The sequence below is a fragment of the Cololabis saira genome, chromosome 24 (genome assembly GCF_033807715.1).
Source record: "Cololabis saira isolate AMF1-May2022 chromosome 24, fColSai1.1, whole genome shotgun sequence".
Taxonomy (NCBI): Eukaryota; Metazoa; Chordata; class Actinopteri; order Beloniformes; family Belonidae; genus Cololabis; species Cololabis saira.
Genome location: NC_084610.1, coordinates 21,261,370 through 21,279,190, shown reverse-complemented (window position 1 = coordinate 21,279,190; position 17,821 = coordinate 21,261,370). Strand labels below are relative to the sequence as shown.

Below are 17,821 nucleotides of genomic sequence, written 5' to 3'. Positions count from 1 at the left end.
TTTCCTCTTTTTTCTTCCTTTTTTCTCTTATTTTCTTCCTTTTCCTTTCCTTTTTAATCTCGACATTTCGACTTTTTTCTCGACATTTCGACATTGACTTTTTTCTCGTCTATAAGGTAACATAATATAATAATTAGATAACCTTGTTTGAATTGTAAAATGGGTTTGGCTAAATACAATGTTTGACTAAAACCAGACTAAAATGGTCCTGGACAATTCTGACTAAAATAAGACTTTTAGTCGACTGAAACTTGACACAACTAAAAGGAGAATGAAACGTGACTAAAACTAATAAAAATAAAATGATACCTCGACCCAAAGACCAGACTGAAACTAAAATTGAAACAGGCTGACAGAAACAACGCTAGTCGGAGCTGAAGACGGTCCGAGCGTCTCAGATCCAGCATTCCACCTTCAAGCCAGTGAAACATCAACTCCCGGAGAAACGTTGTTCCGATCCGGTCCGGATGAAAGCAGCAGTAAAAGCTTCAGCGAGAGGATCCTGCGGTCCAGCGGCGAGCTGAAGCGTAGCGCCGTAGCGGCGCCGCCGTTACAGGCCCTCGTTAATAACGCTGCCAGCTAATGAGCGGCAGCGCGGCGGGATCAGAAAGACTGGTGTCAGAGCGGCTTCTGGCCTAATTAGCTCCGCTGGCCCTTTAATTAACTGATTAATGGCTGGAAACAGATTCTGCTGCCCGTCCACCATGGATCACCGTCACCGGGAGATCAGCACGACCTGACCACCGCTGGGGGGGGACGGGCTCTGGGGGGGGTTAGACTCCCTGGAGAGGAGACGAGGGGAGAGGAGAGGAGACGAGGGGAGAAGAGAGGAGGAGAGGAGAGGAGAAAAGATGAGGGGAGAGGAGACGAGGGGAGATGAGGGGAGAGGAGATGAGACGAGAGGAGAGGAAAGGAGAGGAGGGGAGAGGAGACAAAATGAGGGGAGAGGAGAAAAGATGAGGGGAGAGGAGATGAGGGGAAAGGAGATTAAGGAAAGGAGAGGAGACGAGGGGAGAGGAGATGAGAGGAGACGAGGGGGAGTGGAAGAGAGGAGACGAGGGGAGATGAGGAGATGAGAGGAAGCAAAATGATAGGAAGTGAGAGAAGAGGAGGCGAGAAGAGGCGAGACAAGACAATAGGAGGCTAGAAGACAAGATGATAGGAGTTGAGACGATAGGAGGAAAGATGAGTAGAGAGGAGACCATGGGAGGCAAGATGATGGGAAGTAAGATGAGAGGAGACGAGAAGAGGTGAGGCAAGACAAAAAGGGGCAAGAAGACAGGAAAGGAGATGAGATGATAGAAGGAAAGGTGAGTAGAGAGGAGACGAAACAAGAGGAGACAGTAGGAGGCAAGATGTTAGGAGGCAAAGTGATAGGAGACAAGACAATAGGAGGTGAGATGAGGCCAGATGGGACAAGGCGAGAGGAGAGGAGACGATAGGAGGTGAGACGATAGATGGAGGACAGGAAGAAGATGAACTTTGCAGCTTTCAGCATTTCTCTACGAGACAGCAGCAGTTTCCCGGTGATGGTCCTTCCTCAGCTCCTGTCCTTCAGCCCCCCCAGGTGACACGGGGGGTTACCTGGGGGTTACCATGGTTACCCCCCCCCTCTAAGAATAGAGCACGGATGACGGAGCCATTGACATTTCCCTCCAACGATCTGGACGGGGGGGTTAATGCAGTGGGGGGGTTAATCAGGCCGGATCAAAGACACAGCCAGCCGAGACACTGGACTACTGATCACAGAGAGGCGGAGCCTGACCCCGTCACCCCGGCAACAGTGACCAGAACCCTGTTTCCACTGACAAACTGTCTCCGGGCCAGAAAACCCGGTTCCAAGGTAGCACCAACTCTTTGCTGGACTAGAGGAAAGAACCGCTTACATAAGTGGAGGGGGCGGAGTTATTCAGACCAACGGCAACAACAAGACTGGGTGAAGGGAGAAAAAATATGTTTTATGTCCTGAAATACGCTGAATTCCCAAAACACAGTCTGCACCTGCTGTTTAGTATTATTGTAACTGTGACTTAGCGTGAGAGCTTGCGGGCGGGGGTTGAAGGGGCCCTTTCGACCCCCTCCGCGAGATGTCGTATAAAGACGGGACAGCCGGAAGTTCGGGTCAGAGTCAGCTGCGGGTCTAGTGCACGACGCCCAGCGGGTTTTCGGCTACTCTGCCAGGACTGTCCAGCTCTCCAGTCCTTCTGTGTTGGGTAAGAGGTACAAGGCCTAGCCCCTATGTAATTGTTTGTTGATTCGCCTTTTGCGGGGGATAACTTGACACGGAGTTATCCTAGCAAAGAGCAATTATGTGTGAGTCTTTTTGTGTGCACTGCTTGCTAATAAATGTATTCATTATAGCAAAAGCGAGTGTGTGTGTGTGTGATTCATTTTAGCGCAGCCGACCACTCTCGAACCCTAAGTGAGATTCTCCCAAAACACTGAGAGACGGAGACATTTTAAAATAAGAATTAATCTGGATGCAGCAAAGCATCATGGGTCTGAGGAGGAGACAACCTGTCTTTTAGAGATGTGTCCACGGAGGAGCTACGTGGACCAAGTCCTGTTAGAGCAGATACCTTCAACTTTCATGCAAACGCAGCGACGTAACTGACGTTTGGTTCGCAAGTTGATTGAGATGTAAACCAGCACTGGTCCAGAACCAGCCCTGGAACCGGTTTGGTGGAAAAAGGGTATCAGAGCAGACGAAGAGCATTGTTCTTCCGTCCTGAAGGAATCGTTAGCCGGACAACAGGAGGACACGTCTTCAGAACCCCCGTGACCCGGACCAGCTTAGCCAGAAAGGTGGCTGAGCTGGACCTTTAGGTCAACGACGGCTCATCTGTTTTACGTCGTATTTTCTAAAGTATTTTGTTCTCCAGGACGGCACGTTTTCTTCTTGGAGGACGGTTCGGGGATGGCAAGGACGGTTCGGACAGTTTGGAAGGTTCGGAGGACGGTTGGGAGGACGGTTGGGAGGATGGCGAGGACGGTTTGGAGGATGGCGAGGGCGGTTTGGAGGATGGCGAGGACAGTTCGGAAGATGGCGAGGGCGGTGTGGAAGATGGCGAGGGCGGTTTGGAAGATGGCGAGGGCGGTTCAGAGGATGGCGAGGACGGTTTGGAGGATGGCGAGGACGGTTTGGAGGATGGCGAGGGCGGTTTGGAGGATGGTGAGGGCGGTTTGGAGGATGGTGAGGGCGGTTTGGAGGATGGCGAGGGCGGTTTGGAAGATGGCGAGGGCGGTTCAGAGGATGGCGAGGACGGTTTGGAGGATGGCGAGGGCGGTTCGGAAAATGGAGAGGGCGGTTCGGAAAATGGAGAGGACGGTTCGGAAGATGGCGAGGGCGGTTTGGAGGATGGCGAGGGCGGTTTGGAGGATGGCGAGGGCGGTTTGGAAGATGGCGAGGGCGGTTCAGAGGATGGCGAGGACGGTTTGGAGGATGGCGAGGGCGGTTTGGAAGATGGCGAGGGCAGTTTGGAGGATGGCGAGGGCGGTTTGGAGGATGGCGAGGGCGGTTTGGAAGATGGCGAGTGCAGTTCGGAAGATGGCGAGGGCGGTTTGGAGGATGGCGAGGGCGGTTTGGAGGATGGCGAGGACGGTTTGGAAGATGGCGAGGGCGGTTTGGAGGATGGCGAGGACGGTTCGGAGGATGGCGAGGGCGGTTTGGAAGATGGCGAGGACGGTTCGGACAGTTGGGAGGACGGTTTGGAAGATGGCGAGGGCGGTTTGGAGGATGGCAAGGGCGGTTTGGAGGACGGTGAGGGCGGTTTGGAAGATGGCGAGGGCGGTTTGGAGGATGGCAAGGACGGTTTGGAGGATGGCGAGGACAGTTCGGAGGATGGCGAGGGCGGTTTGGAGGATGGCGAGGACGGTTTGGAGGATGGTGAGGACGGTTTGGAGGATGGTGAGGACGGTTTGGAGGATGGCGAGGACGGTGTGGAGGATGGCGAGGGCGGTTCGGAAGATGGCGAGGGCAGTTTGGAGGATGGCGAGGACGGTTGGGAGGATGGCGAGGGCAGTTCGGAGGGTTGGGAGAACGGTTCGGAGGATGGCGAGGACGGTTCGGAGGATGGCGAGGGCGGTTTGGAGGATGGCGAAGGTGGTTTGGAGGATGGCGAGTGCGGTTTGGAGGATGGCGAGGACGGTTTGGAGGATGGCGAGGACGGTTGGGAGGATGGCGAGGACGGTTCGGAGAATGGCGAGGGCGGATTGGAGGATGGCGAAGGTGGTTCGGAGGATGGCGAGGACGGTTCAGAAGATGGCGAGGGCGGTTTGGAGAATGGCGAGGGCGGATTGGAGGATGGCGAGGGCGGTTTGGAGGATGGCGAAGGTGGTTTGGAGGATGGCGAGGGCGGTTCGGAGGATGGCGAGGGCGGTTTGGAGGATGGCGAGGACGGTTCAGAAGATGGCGAGGGCGGTTTGGAGAATGGCGAGGGCGGTTTGGAGGATGGCGAGGGCGGTTTGGGGGATGGCGAGGACGGTTTGGAGGATGGCAAGGACGGTTCGGACGGTTTGGAGGATGGCGAGGACGGTTTGGAGGATGGCGAGGACGGTTCGGACGGTTTGGAGGATGGCGAGGACGGTTCGGACGGTTCGGAAGATGGTGAGGACGGTTTGGAGGATGGCGAGGACAGTTCGGACGGTTCGGAAGATGGTGAGGACGGTTTGGAGGATGGCGAGGACGGTTCGGACGGTTTGGAGGATGGCGAGGACGGTTTGGAGGATGGCGAGGACAGTTCGGACGGTTGGGAGAACGGTTTGGGGGATGGCGAGGGCGGTTTGGAGGATGGCGAGGGCGGTTTGGAAGATGGCGAGGGCGGTTTGGAGGATGGCGAGGGCGGTTCGGAGGATGGCGAGGACGGTTTGGAGGATGGCGAGAGCGGTTTGGAAGATGGCGAGGGCGGTTTGGAAGATGGCGAGGGCGGTTTGGAAGATGGCGAGGACGGTTTGGAGGATGGCGAGGACGGTTTGGAAGATGGTGAGGACGGTTTGGAGGATGGCGAGGGCGGTTCGGAGGATGGCGAGGACGGTTTGGAAGATGGCGAGGGCGGTTTGGAAGATGGCGAGGGCGGTTCGGACGGTTGGGAAGATGGCGAGGACGGTTCGGACGGTTGGGAGAACGGTTTGGAGGATGGCGAGGACGGTTCGGAGGATGGCGAGGGCGGTTTGGAGGATGGCGAGGGCGGTTTGGAGGATGGCGAGGGCGGTTTGGAGGATGGCGAGGGCGGTTTGGAGGATGGTGAGGACGGTTTGGAGGATGGCGAGGGCGGTTTGGAGGATGGCGAGGGCGGTTTGGAGGATGGCGAGGGCGGTTTGGAGGATGGTGAGGACGGTTTGGAGGATGGCGAGGACGGTTTGGAGGATGGCGAGGGCGGTTTGGAGGATGGCGAGGGCGGTTTGGAAGATGGCGAGGGCGGTTTGGAGAACGGCGCTCCCCCAGCAGCACCGTGTCCAGCAGCCGGCCGCGGTCCAACATGAACCCATTCCATCCAAACACATTACGCTGCGACGAGCAGAGCGCCGTCGCCGCCGCCCTCCCTCCTCTCCTGTACGAGAACGTTCCTGACCGAGCCAATTAGCCGGCGGGGAAGAGGGTGATCCCGCCGGCCTCAGCGAGCCGGGCCGAGTCAGGCACGTGGTTATTTATTTCTTCATTATTAGCGGGCGGCGGAGGACGGCGAGGTCCGTCTGATGACTCAGGCATAAAGGATGTGCATTTAGCATAACCTCGCCGCCATGAGCGGCCCGCCATGAGCGGCCCGCTGATTGGCCGGCGTCGGCCGGCTTAATGTCAACAGTAAATTGGAGGGCTTGTTAGGCGAGGAGGGACGCGGCGGCAGCGGCGGCGAGAGGCAGTCATGTACAAAATAATGTCTATTAGGACTAATTTAATCAAGGCCTCCCTTTACAGATGAATTAGATTGTGGAGGCCAATTATTTTTCAGCATTTGCAGCGAGTGTGTGTGTGAGTGAGTGTGTGTGTGTGTGTGTGTGAGGGCTGTTTAACATGCATCGCGGGGCTCCGGTCAGCAGATAATGGAGCAGAGATGATGTCGGCGAGAGCAGCGAGTTAACGGACGCTGATGAAACCGACCTACTCTCACATGCACACACACACACACACACACACACACACACACACACACACACACACACACACGCACGCACGCGCGCGCACACGCACACTCACTCTCTCTCTCGTTCTGCTCTTGTGGGAAAGTTGGTTGTTTATACTCCAGATCGTGACATCTATGCCGTCTCTCAGCTCAGTCATCACCGCTGGAAAACGGGAAATTCCTCAGAAAGAGAGTGACCCCCCCCACCGAGTCTGAGGGTTCTAACGGGTCTGGTACCCGACCCCCCCGGTCCAGTGTTCATTTCGTTGACTAAGACAGTGACTACGTTTACATGCATCAATAACCCTTGTCTAACCGGAATATTAGCAATAAACCGATTGCGCACGGTCACGTAAACACCAATAACCCCTTTGAATAACCAGAATTTGCTCATATTTTGGTTTTTAAAAACCCCAATATGACCCCTGGGTAACTCCTTTTCGAACCCGAATATTTGGTCATCTAAACGCCAAACGGAATATCCCCATCAAACGGAACAGGAATTAGATTCGCAAGGAATCCTGGTCTTTTGAGTCCAGGAAGTTCTTATAAACACGGAGAAACAAGACCAGGAGGAGACTAATCACTTCATAAATGTAATGAAGGATATGAACATTTTGGCATTTGTAGACGGTAGAAAGTATTGGGATAGAAGATTTAAAAAAAGGTGAGCTAGAAGTTGCGCAAAGCAGGATTTGTACGCCAGACCAGATCCGCTGGAAGACGCTGAAAAAGGCGAACTACACGGCCGAGAAACAAAACGACTTCTACTGGGCTGTTGATTATCCGCCGTGCTGCTGTTATTGTTGTTGTTTTGGATTTAGAGACAGGAAGAAGAAGCGGAAATGACGGGAATTGCGTCATGACGTTCTCCGTGTGTCACTGGTTTCATCCAGATATCCCAAATGATTAATTACCATTTAAACAGGGATAACCCTGTTTGCTCACGCATGTAAACGGAATATTCCCAATGTTTCAGTAACCGGAATATTGACCTTAACCTGAATTTTGACTGCATGTAAACGTAGTCAATGACGAAAAATACTTTTCAACGAACCCTTTTCACGGACGAAAACTAAATAAAAACTAGATAAAAAGTCAGATATGATGACGAAGACTATGACAAAATATAACTGAAACTTTAGTCAACGAATAAAAACCAGACAAAAATGTTGGGAGGGACAAATGTACAAGAGATCCAATCAGATTGGGAAGGAATCCAGTCTTAGTTACACAGCTTTGCTTGATTTCAATTAAGCTGACCCCCGTTTGCAACACGCTAACGTGTTGCAGTGCAACGGCAGAATTATCAGAGCAGGTCTAGGACGAAAACTAAGATCATTATGGTGAAAAAATAAATGAAAAACTGCGAAAAACCATGTTCGGTATTGTTCGGTATTCGGCCAAGTGTTTATTATTATTTTCGGTTTCGGTCACAAATTTTCATTTCGGTGCATCACTAGTCAAAAGTAACTCTGCCCTGGTTCTGGCCCGCCTGAAATCTGGTCCCAGCAACCCAACATCCCTCCTCTCCGTGACCGTACACCTTTAAGACCCCCCCCAGGGATGCTGGTCAGGACCCAGGTCCACACAGAGACCGGTCCACTAGGACCAGGATCTTCTGGACCCCCCTGAAGCCCGGCGTGCAGACCTGGAGGATGAAACATGATGTCGGTCTGAATCACGCCGGACATCCCTGTTCTCATCAGGGGGGGTTTAGGTCTGCTGCACCGAGGTTTACCTCTGACCCTGGGGGGCAATTATCCTGCGATCAGCGCCCCCGCCGGTCCCCCGGGTCCAATCCCAGCGCTGCACCTGCACCTCGGCCCAGATTAAAGCCCCCGCTCTCATTTTAAATCTGTTAGCGTTCTGGGGGGGGATCTGGTTCCTCCCCCCAGAACACAAGACCTCCTGATGAAGGATCACAGAACCGTCACGCTCAGGCAGACGGGGCCAGGGAGTGATGGAGCACGTCCTAATCATTTACCCGCCTCATTCCTCTGCTGCTCAACCCAGGGGGAGAAGGAACCGTTAGGTTCTCAAGGTTCCTGGTCATCTCCGCTAAAGGTTCCTGATCATCTCCGCTAAAGATTTACAAGACCTGATAGTGCCTTATGTTCCTGGCAGAGCTCTCCGCTCTCAAAGTGCAGGTTTACTCGTAGTTCCTAGAGTATCTAAGGAACTACGAGGTCTTGATTATCTCCGCTAAAGGTTCCTCATCATTTCTGCTAAAGGTTCCTCATCATTTCCGCTAAAGGTTCCTCATCATTTCCGCTAAAGGTTCCTCATCATTTCTGCTAAAGGTTCCTCATCATTTCTGCTAAAGGTTCCTCATCATTTCTGCTAAAGGTTCCTGATCATCTCCGCTAAAGGTTCCTGATTATCTCCACCTCAAACACATGCTTATTTCTTCCTTCTTCTTCTCTCTCCTTTCATGATGTCGTTAGCGACCAGAGAATCCCCCACGCGTCGGTCAGCGCTGCGGCCGGCGTTGCTCCCTGAAGTTCCCGGGTCAGGGCGGTCCACCTGTCCGGCGGCCAGGACTATCTGCATTAGCGTCGTTGTCAGTCAGTGTCGGCTCCGGCCCGGCGCCGCGCCGCCACCGGGAGCTGGTGTCGACGCGCAATTAAAACGATGAGCCGCGGCACCGAGAACCGGCGCCCGGGGCGGCGAGGGGCAGTGTCGGCGGCGGGCGAGCGGCCCAAACTTAGCAGCGCCGTCGGCCCTGGCATCAGCTGCGGCGTGGCGGCGGCGCCAGCTGAGGCGGCGCCGGGCCTCCGCGGGCTGCCAGGGGTTAATGGGAGCGTTTAGAGGACGGCCTTTTGGTGGGTCTGGGAGGACCTGCAGGGTCCCGGCGACGCCGGGCCGTGTGTGTATATGTGAGAGTGTGTGTGAGTGTGTATATGTGTGTGTGTGTGAGTGTGTGTGTGTGAGTGTGCGGGGGGTAACAGCTCTGCAGCGATTAGCAGCGACTGACGCTAACGAGACTTGGACGGCCGTTGCTGTGGGCGGGGCCACGAGCAGGGGGGGGGAACGACTCTGCTGCATCTCCACCAACATGATGAAACTCTTCTCTTACCCCCCCCCACCCTCCGAGGGGGGGGCGGCGGGGGGGACCTTGACAGACAGGAGGTCAGTGTAATTGCTGCTGGCCATATTTAACATTAAGATAATCAGGACATTAATTACCCTTTGGATCATTAAATCAGCCACTTGCAAAATGAAATTTCGGCCTCTATTACTCACTTGAGAGACCACGGGGGGGGCGGGGGTAAGGGAGGGTTGGGGGTTGGGGGGGGCAGTTCTCCATCTATCAGCCCCCCCCCCCCTCCTGCTGCCTGGACAAAGCCTCACCGGGTCCAACCATCCCTCCTCTTCCTTCATCAACCCTCCGCTGGTCTTTGTCCCGTGAACGAGGAGCGCGTCGCCACACTCCTCCTCCGCGATGGTCATCCCTCGCTTTCCATGCCTCTTTTCCTTTTCCACCCGCAAGTAAAACACAATAGATGCTCCACTTTCCCTCAAATTAATCTGCAGTAACCGACGACCGAGAAATCGGCATCGACAGACCAAGAAATACAGAAACGGACGAAGGTGCGGAGAGAAAACAGGGATCATCTCAGCTAAAGGTTCCTGATCATTTCTGCTAAAGGTTCCTGGTCATTTCTGCTAAAGGTTCCTGCTCATTTCTCCTAAAGGTTCCTGATCATCTCTGCTAAAGGTTCCTGGTCATTTCTGCTAAAGGTTCCTGATCATTTCTGCTAAAGGTTCCTGGTCATTTCTGCTAAAGGTTCCTGATCATCTCTGCTAAAGGTTCCTGGTCATTTCTGCTAAAGGTTCCTGGTCATTTCTGCTAAAGGTTCCTGGTCATTTCTGCTAAAGGTTCCTGATCATCTCTGCTAAAGGTTCCTGATCATTTCTGCTAAAGGTTCCTGATCATTTCTGCTAAAGGTTCCTGATCATCTCTGCTAAAGGTTCCTGGTCATTTCTGCTAAAGGTTCCTGATCATTTCTGCTAAAGGTTCCTGATCATTTCTGCTAAAGGTTCTTCATCATTTCTGCTAAAGGTTCTTCATCATCTCTGCTAAAGGTTCCTGATCATTTCCGCTAAAGCTTCCTGATCATTTCTGCTAAAGGTTCTTCATCATCTCTGCTAAAGGTTCCTGATCATTTCCGCTAAAGCTTCCTGATCATTTCCGCTAAAGGTTCCTGATCATTTCCGCTAAAGCTTCCTGATCATTTCCGCTAAAGGTTCCTGATCATTTCAGCTAAAGCTTCCTGATCATCTCTGCTAAAGGTTCCTGGTCCAGGTTCCTGATCATCTCCCCCGTGGAGGTCCGGCACCTCCAACCCCAGAATCCTCCCTTGTTTCCTCGTTTCTCCTCTCTCCTCTCAGGGAATCATGGGAGGAGACGGCAGTCAGAGAGCCACTTAAGGAATGGACTGATAAATGCTATCGACAGGCCGGGGGGGCAGCGGAGCGGCGAGGGTTAATTGAGATAATATTGACCTCCTCCTCCGAGCCGCGGGAGGAAACGCCTCGGACTCATAAATAAACGTGAGCGGCGGCGGCGGCGAGGCTCGTGATCGGTCCGGGCGAGTCCTGATCAACGAGCTGCCGCCGTGATCCGCCGTGTTCCGGATGAAGCTGTAACTAATGCTGTTGTAACGGCGCCCGCCGTGTTTACAACCCGCCGTCCGGCCGCATCCTGACACGCTTTGGCACGAGTCTGCCAGAGTCTGTCGTGGTGGGGGGGGGGGGTGTAATTATAAGGTGCTTCTGTTGACTAATGAGTGGTGAGGGAGGGAGGGGTCGTCGATCGTTATGCGGATGCTGTTGCCTCTAATTTGTTGCGATGGCTGCCGGCCTCACGCTGCGCCACGGCCCGTAATCACACACAACAGCGGCATCACGCCAGGAAGGTCCCGGTTTCCGATTCTAAATCGAACCTCATATTAATTCCTAAAAATCAATTCGTATGTCTAAAGATCGACTTTTTTTCATTATTACGTTAAAACTTTTGGTATTTTTTTGTTTTTGCCCAAAAAAGGAATGTTTTGTTGGACACAAGAATAACTACTGCCATGTTTTTTCCTTTAAATATGTTTAAAGGTGTGAAAACGTTAAAGTGTTCAGTTATAATTGCATAAATTGTCTATATTTGATTACTTTATATACTGTCTTGGAGTTACATTTGCATAAAATGCTAAAAACCAAATTCTCAAAAATTAAAAACCGAAATAGACCGAAAATGGAAAAAAATAAAACGGAATGTGGAAAAAAATTAAATTTCATACGTTGTCTGTTTGCTGCCCTGCATCTGTTTGATAATTCTGCCCTACATGATGTTTCTGCAAAGCATTCTGGGAGCTGATTGGTCCTTACAGCATCATTAGCTGCCAATACTTGCTGTTGAATCTCAATATAATACTAGTATTCATATGTTGCAGAACTACAGTCATATAATTCATGCAACAGCTGAAAAAACAGTTTTAATAACACTAACCCAAATCAATATCGGAATCGAATCGAATTAAATCTTGATAATCGATTCTGAATCTTAAGAATCGGAATCGAATCGATTCTAGACATTTGAATCGATCCCCAGCCCTAATTTTGTGTCTTCAGGCAACTACAGATCAGAGCAACAAAAACAACATGTGAAGTTCCTCAAGGTTCAATTCTGGGACTTCTGTTGTTTAACATCGACATGCTCCCAAAAGAGCTAAATGTGTTATCATAACTACTGTACGTAGATGACACACAAATGTATATAACCATCTCCCCAGGAGACTATTGCAGACTATTTGTTGGAAACCTCACATTCATTATATCAAAAAGAAAATATCTAAGTCTATTTCTATTTTTTATAAAGCAAGATAATTTCTCAATATTCTCAAATGCATTACAAATACTGTATCACTCTTTCATAATACCATACTTTACTTACTGTGTGGAGATTTGGGGGAATTATACAAATCAATCATGAATTCAATTATTTAGCTTCAAAAAAGAGCAATCAGTTATCAACAGAGTTGATTATCGGGAACCAAGAAATAATTATTTATTAATTGTCAGACGCTCAAATTTAATGAACTTGTTGATTTCCGAACTTAAATAGATAATAGCTCTATGCAGTATATTGAATGTTTTCAATGTAAAAAAAGTATAAGAAATATTTTCTTTTAATTGATTTACTGCTCTGTATCGGTTTATGTAGGAGCGTAATAAGCTAAGCTTCAGCCTACACCTTTTCGGTCTTGTTTTGTTTATATATTTTGGTCTAATGCAATATTAACTTCATTGTATTTGTTGTTTTCTTTTCTTTCATTTCTTTTGTATTTGAATTCTTATTTTGGAAATGACCAAAATATACAAACAAACTATGATCCAATTCAAACATTGATCAAATGCATTGATTAGATTAAAGGGTGGATGTGTCAGAATTTTATTCAGTTAAATGAAGACAAAACCGAAATAAAAGTGTCGAGGAACAAAGATTAAAAGTCAGCACTCAGATTCAAGCAGTGAAGCTAAAAACAAATCACCAAGCCAGAAACCTGGGACTGGTTCTGGACTCGGACCTGAACCTTAACGGAGCATGAGGCAGGATTGAGGCAGGATTTATGAAAAAAATTTGTATACATTTTAAGTTTTCTAGTAATAATGTCAGATGAAGCGTTCCAAACCAAAAACAATGAGCCCTCTAGTGTATCTCTCCATTGCCTTGAACAGGCTGTGTGCTGCAAAATGTGCTGCAATTGTGGGGTTGAATTTCCCGCGCTGTCCTGCGGATGTGACGTCACATGACGCTGCATGCACGTTCTCCCCGTTCTCCCGTGCCGGCTTCGCTGTTGGCTGCAGTACCCCCAACGGCCGTCGTGGTGAAGGGTGGCGCTAATGAGTCTCATTTCTTAAAAGGAGCCTCATGCTCCTTTAAGCTTCCTGTCCGTCCCAGAACAGATGTTAAATCCAGCTGTTGGTTTATAAATCTCTGAATGGTCTCGGATCAAAACACATCTCTGATCTCGTCCATGATGGACCAACCAGAACCCTCAGGTTGCCATGGCGATGCCTACTTCAGCTTTTATGCTCCTCACCCGTGGAACAAACTCCCAGAATGCATCAGGGCTGCTGAAATTCTCAGTTGCTTTAAGTCAAGGGAGAAAACCTTTTTTTTTTTTACTGCTCCATTTCAGTAATCTCCCACAATGCACTGCAATCTTTATTTCTGATTCAGATTCAGACGAGGTTATTAATCCCTTTAGGAGGTTCCCTCGGGGAAATTGACATCTCCATTTTAGTCACTCAGCACTGTCATTTACAAATCAAGCCAAAACACCCATAGATTTAAAAAAAAAAAAAAAAAAATTAAATAAAGATAAAAATAGAAATAAAAGGTAAAAACAAAAATAAAATAAAAATAAAAAGTGCAGTGCCATAAAAATAATTATATGGATAGATATAAGATGGATTATATGGATATGGATTTCTTACATCTCAGTTGTTAATTCTTTTTAACTTATGTCTGTTTTTAATTTCTGCTTTTAAACTCTTTGTTTTTAATACATTTTTTAAGTTTATATATAATATATATATATATATATATATATATATATATATATATATATAATATAATATATATATATAATATAATATATATATGGGCTATACATGGGCTCTGGGAGGAACGGCCTCCCCGATCTGAACCCGAGCGGTGTTTTGTTGTTGGACTTCTGTGCGAGTCGCAGTTTGTCCATCACGAACACCATGTTCAGGCATAAGGGTGTCCATCAGTGCACGTGGCACCAGGACACCCTAGGCCGGAGGTCAATGATCGACTTTGTTGTCGTTTCATCTGACCTTCGGCCGCATGTCTTGGACACTCGGGTGAAGAGAGGGACTGAGCTGTCAACTGATCACCACCTGGTGGTGAGTTGGATGCGCTGGCGGAGGAGGAGGTTGGACAGACCGGGCAGACCCAAACGGATTGTGAGGGTCTGTTGGGAACGTCTGGCTGAGCCCTCTGTATGGGACATCTTCAACTCCCACCTCCGGGAGAGCTTCTCTCGGATCCCGGGGGAGGCGGGGGACATCGAGTCCGAGTGGACCATGTTCTCTGCCTCCATTGTCAACGCGGCGGCTCGAAGCTGTGGACGCAAGGTCTCCGGTGCCTGTCGTGGCGGCAATCCTAGAACCCGGTGGTGGACACCGGAAGTACAGGATGCCGTCAGACTGAAGAAGGAGTCCTACCGGGCTATGTTGGCCGGTGGGACTCCTGACGCAGTAGATAGGTACCGGCAGGCCAAGCGGGCCGCGGCTCGGGCGGTCCTGGAGGCAAAAACTCGGGTCTGGGAGGAGTTCGGGGAGGCCATGGAGGAGGACTTTCGGTCGGCCTCGAGGAAATTCTGGAGGACCGTTCGGCGCCTCAGAAGGGGGAAGCAGTACTCTGCCGGCACCGTTTATGGTGCTGGTGGGGAGCTGTTGACCTCGACTGGGGACATTGTCGGACGGTGGAAGGAATACTTTGAGGATCTCCTTAACCCGACTGACATGCCTTCCACTGAGGAAGCAGAGGGTTGGGGCTCGGAGGCGTGCTCATCCATCACCCAAGCCGAGGTCACCGAGGTGGTTCGTAAGCTCCTCGGTGGCACCGGGGGTGGATGAGATTCGCCCTGAGTACCTCAAGTCTCTGGATGTCGTAGGGCTGTCTTGGCTGACACGCCTCTGCGACATTGCATGGAGGAAGGGGACAGTACCGCTGGGGTGGCAAACCGGGGTGGTGGTCCCTCTGTTTAAAAAGGGGGACCGGAGAGTGTGTTCCAACTACAGGGGGATCACACTTCTCAGCCTCCCGGGGAAAGTCTACGCCAGGGTACTGGAGAGGAGATTACGGCCGATAGTCGAACCTCGGATTCAGGAGGAACAATGCGGTTTTCGTCCCGGTCGTGGAACACTGGACCAGCTCTATACCCTCCGCAGGGTGCTCGAGGGTTCATGGGAATTTGCCCAACCAGTCTACATGTGCTTTGTGGATCTGGAGAAGGCATTTGACCGTGTCCCTCGTGCCATTCTGTGGGGGGTGCTGAGTGAGTATGGAGTCCGGGGCCCTCTACTAAGGGCTGTCCGGTCTCTGTATGATCGAAGCAGGAGTCTGGTTCGCATTGCCGGCAGTAAGTCAGACTTGTTCCCGGTGCATGTTGGACTCCGGCAGGGCTGCCCTTTGTCACCGGTCCTGTTCATAATTTTTATGGACAGGATTTCTAGGCGCAGCCAGGGGCCGGAGGGGATCCGGTTTGGGAACCTCAGGATTTCATCTCTGCTTTTTGCAGATGATGTTGTCCTGTTGGCTTCATCAGACCGGGACCTCCAGCATGTGCTGGGGCGGTTTGCGGCCGAGTGCGACGCGGCAGGGATGAGAATCAGCACCTCCAAGACCGAGGCCATGGTTCTCGACCGGAAAAGGGTGGCATGCCTTCTCCGGGTGGGTGGAGAAGTCCTGCCTCAGGTGGAGGAGTTCAAGTATCTCGGGATCTTGTTCACGAGTGAGGGAACAATGGAGCGTGAGATTGACAGGCGGATCGGTGCAGCGTCCGCAGTTATGCGGTCGATGTACCGGACCGTCGTGGTAAAGAGGGAGCTGAGTCGAAAGGCGAAGCTCTCGATTTACCGGTCAATCTACGCCCCTACCCTCACCTATGGTCATGAACTTTGGGTAGTGACCGAAAGGACAAGATCGCGGATACAAGCGGCCGAGATGAGTTTCCTCCGCAGGGTGGCTGGACGCTCCCTTAGAGATAGGGTGAGGAGTTCGGTCACCCGGGAGGAGCTCGGAGTCGAGCCGCTACTCCTCCACATTGAGAGGAGTCAGCTGAGGTGGCTTGGGCATCTGTACCGGATGCCTCCTGGACGCCTCCCTAGGGAGGTGTTCCAGGCATGTCCCACCGGGAGGAGACCCCGGGGAAGACCCAGGACACGCTGGAGAGACTATGTCTCTCGGCTGGCCTGGGAACGCCTCGGACTCCCCCCGGAAGAGCTGGAGGAAGTGTCTGGGGTGAGGGAAGTCTGGGCATCCCTGCTGAGGCTGCTGCCCCCGCGACCCGGTAACGGAAAAGCGGGAGAAGATGAGTGAGTGAGTGAGAATATATATATATATATATATTATATAATATAATATATATATATATATATATATATATATAATATAATATATATATATATATATATATATATATAATATAATATATATATATATATATATATATATATATATATATATATTACCGTATTTTCTGGACTATAAGCCGCACCCACTTTTATTTAAAAAAAAAAGATATGCAAGCCGCAGATATTTATGTTGTTAGATTAGATATTTACTACATGTACAGAAGGATTTAGAACTGTAAATGATGTACATGTTTGTACCTAAATAGATCCTTTCCTAACAGTGTCTTTTAACACGGCAGCAAATTTGCTGATTAAAACAGGACAAAACCAAGAGAAAATAACCAGTATTTATTTATCTATTTATCTGTTTGAAATCTGCTTCTACTTCTATCTGCTAAAGAAGAAGTAGCGTATTCTTCTTTGCATTTATTTTGTCTTAGTTTTTATTCTAATTCCGGTTAGCACTCCCCCGAGCGGTGGAAGAAAAATCCACAGAAGCCGCACCTTTGTATAAGCTGCATGGTTCAAAACCTATGAAAAAAGTAGCGGCTTATAGTCCAGAAAATACGGTCGTTTCTTTATGGAATCTCAGGTGTTTTCACTGGCCTTATTGTATCCAATTTAGATGTTTTTATTCATGTTTATGCTCATAGTCTCATAGTTCTGAGCATTCATGTTTGTGCAGCACTTTGTTTCAGCTGGGGTTGTTTCAAGAGCTTTATAAATGAAGTTGGTCTTCCGGTAGTTTGTGTTGCAGACTTGTTTCCTGTAAAAGGTTTTAATGTAAAGGTTTTTCCTACCTGGTGGCGTCGGGTCCCGGTTTCAGGTGTCCCTGCGCGCCGGCCTCCCACACGCCGTTGGCCAGCTCGTTGCCGATGGCCGACATGACCTTGATGAGCTCCAGCGGCCACTCGTCCAGGTCCAGGGAGCGGACGCGGGACAGGTGGGTGCCCAGGTTCCGGTGGATGCCCGAGCACTCGATGCAGATCAGAGCCCCCAGGTTCAGGCTGGCCCAGTCCGGGTCTGGTCAGGGGTCAGAACACACGGTCAGGAGAGGACCCCGACTACAGTCCATGTCCCCTCAGATGAATGTAGTTTACTGGATCCCAAAGAAGCCGGAGGCTTAGGCCCCGTCCCAATTCTCCCCCTCGCCCTCGTTTTCTTCACTACCCCTAAATTTTGCGCGTTCCCGTGAGGGTAGTGGTGTCCCAATTCCTCTTTTCACCTAGGGGGAGTGGGCATAACGAGGGCGAGGGGCTGAAAATAGCCCCTTCAAATCGAGGGATTTCACATAATGACTTCGCGAGCGAGGGGGAATGAAAATTTCCCAAAATGCTTTTCGTCGTCAATTGCGGACTGAATCTTCTTATTTTTTTTGTGAATAAAATCAATATTTTGAGTTAGTTTCTGCATAAAAATGCGTTTTGATTACATTTCTAGCGAGAAATATATATTTTACTTTCATAATATTCACTCAGTGAATGTACATAATCACTTTTTTGTCCGTTGTTCGCTAAGATCGCGCTGGAATAAAG

General features: G+C 50.3%; 1 protein-coding gene across 3 annotated transcripts in view; it reads right to left on the bottom strand.

Annotated features, from left to right (window-relative positions):
- agap1 (ArfGAP with GTPase domain, ankyrin repeat and PH domain 1) overlaps nucleotides 1-17,821 on the bottom strand; it is a 162,443-nt gene that overhangs the window by 10,350 nt on the left and 134,272 nt on the right. For all 3 annotated transcript variants that reach the window (XM_061715980.1, XM_061715979.1, XM_061715981.1), the window contains one exon: nucleotides 17,087-17,309. In XM_061715980.1, coding sequence (XP_061571964.1) covers nucleotides 17,087-17,309 — 223 coding nt within the window. The remainder of the gene's footprint in view (nucleotides 1-17,086; nucleotides 17,310-17,821) is intronic.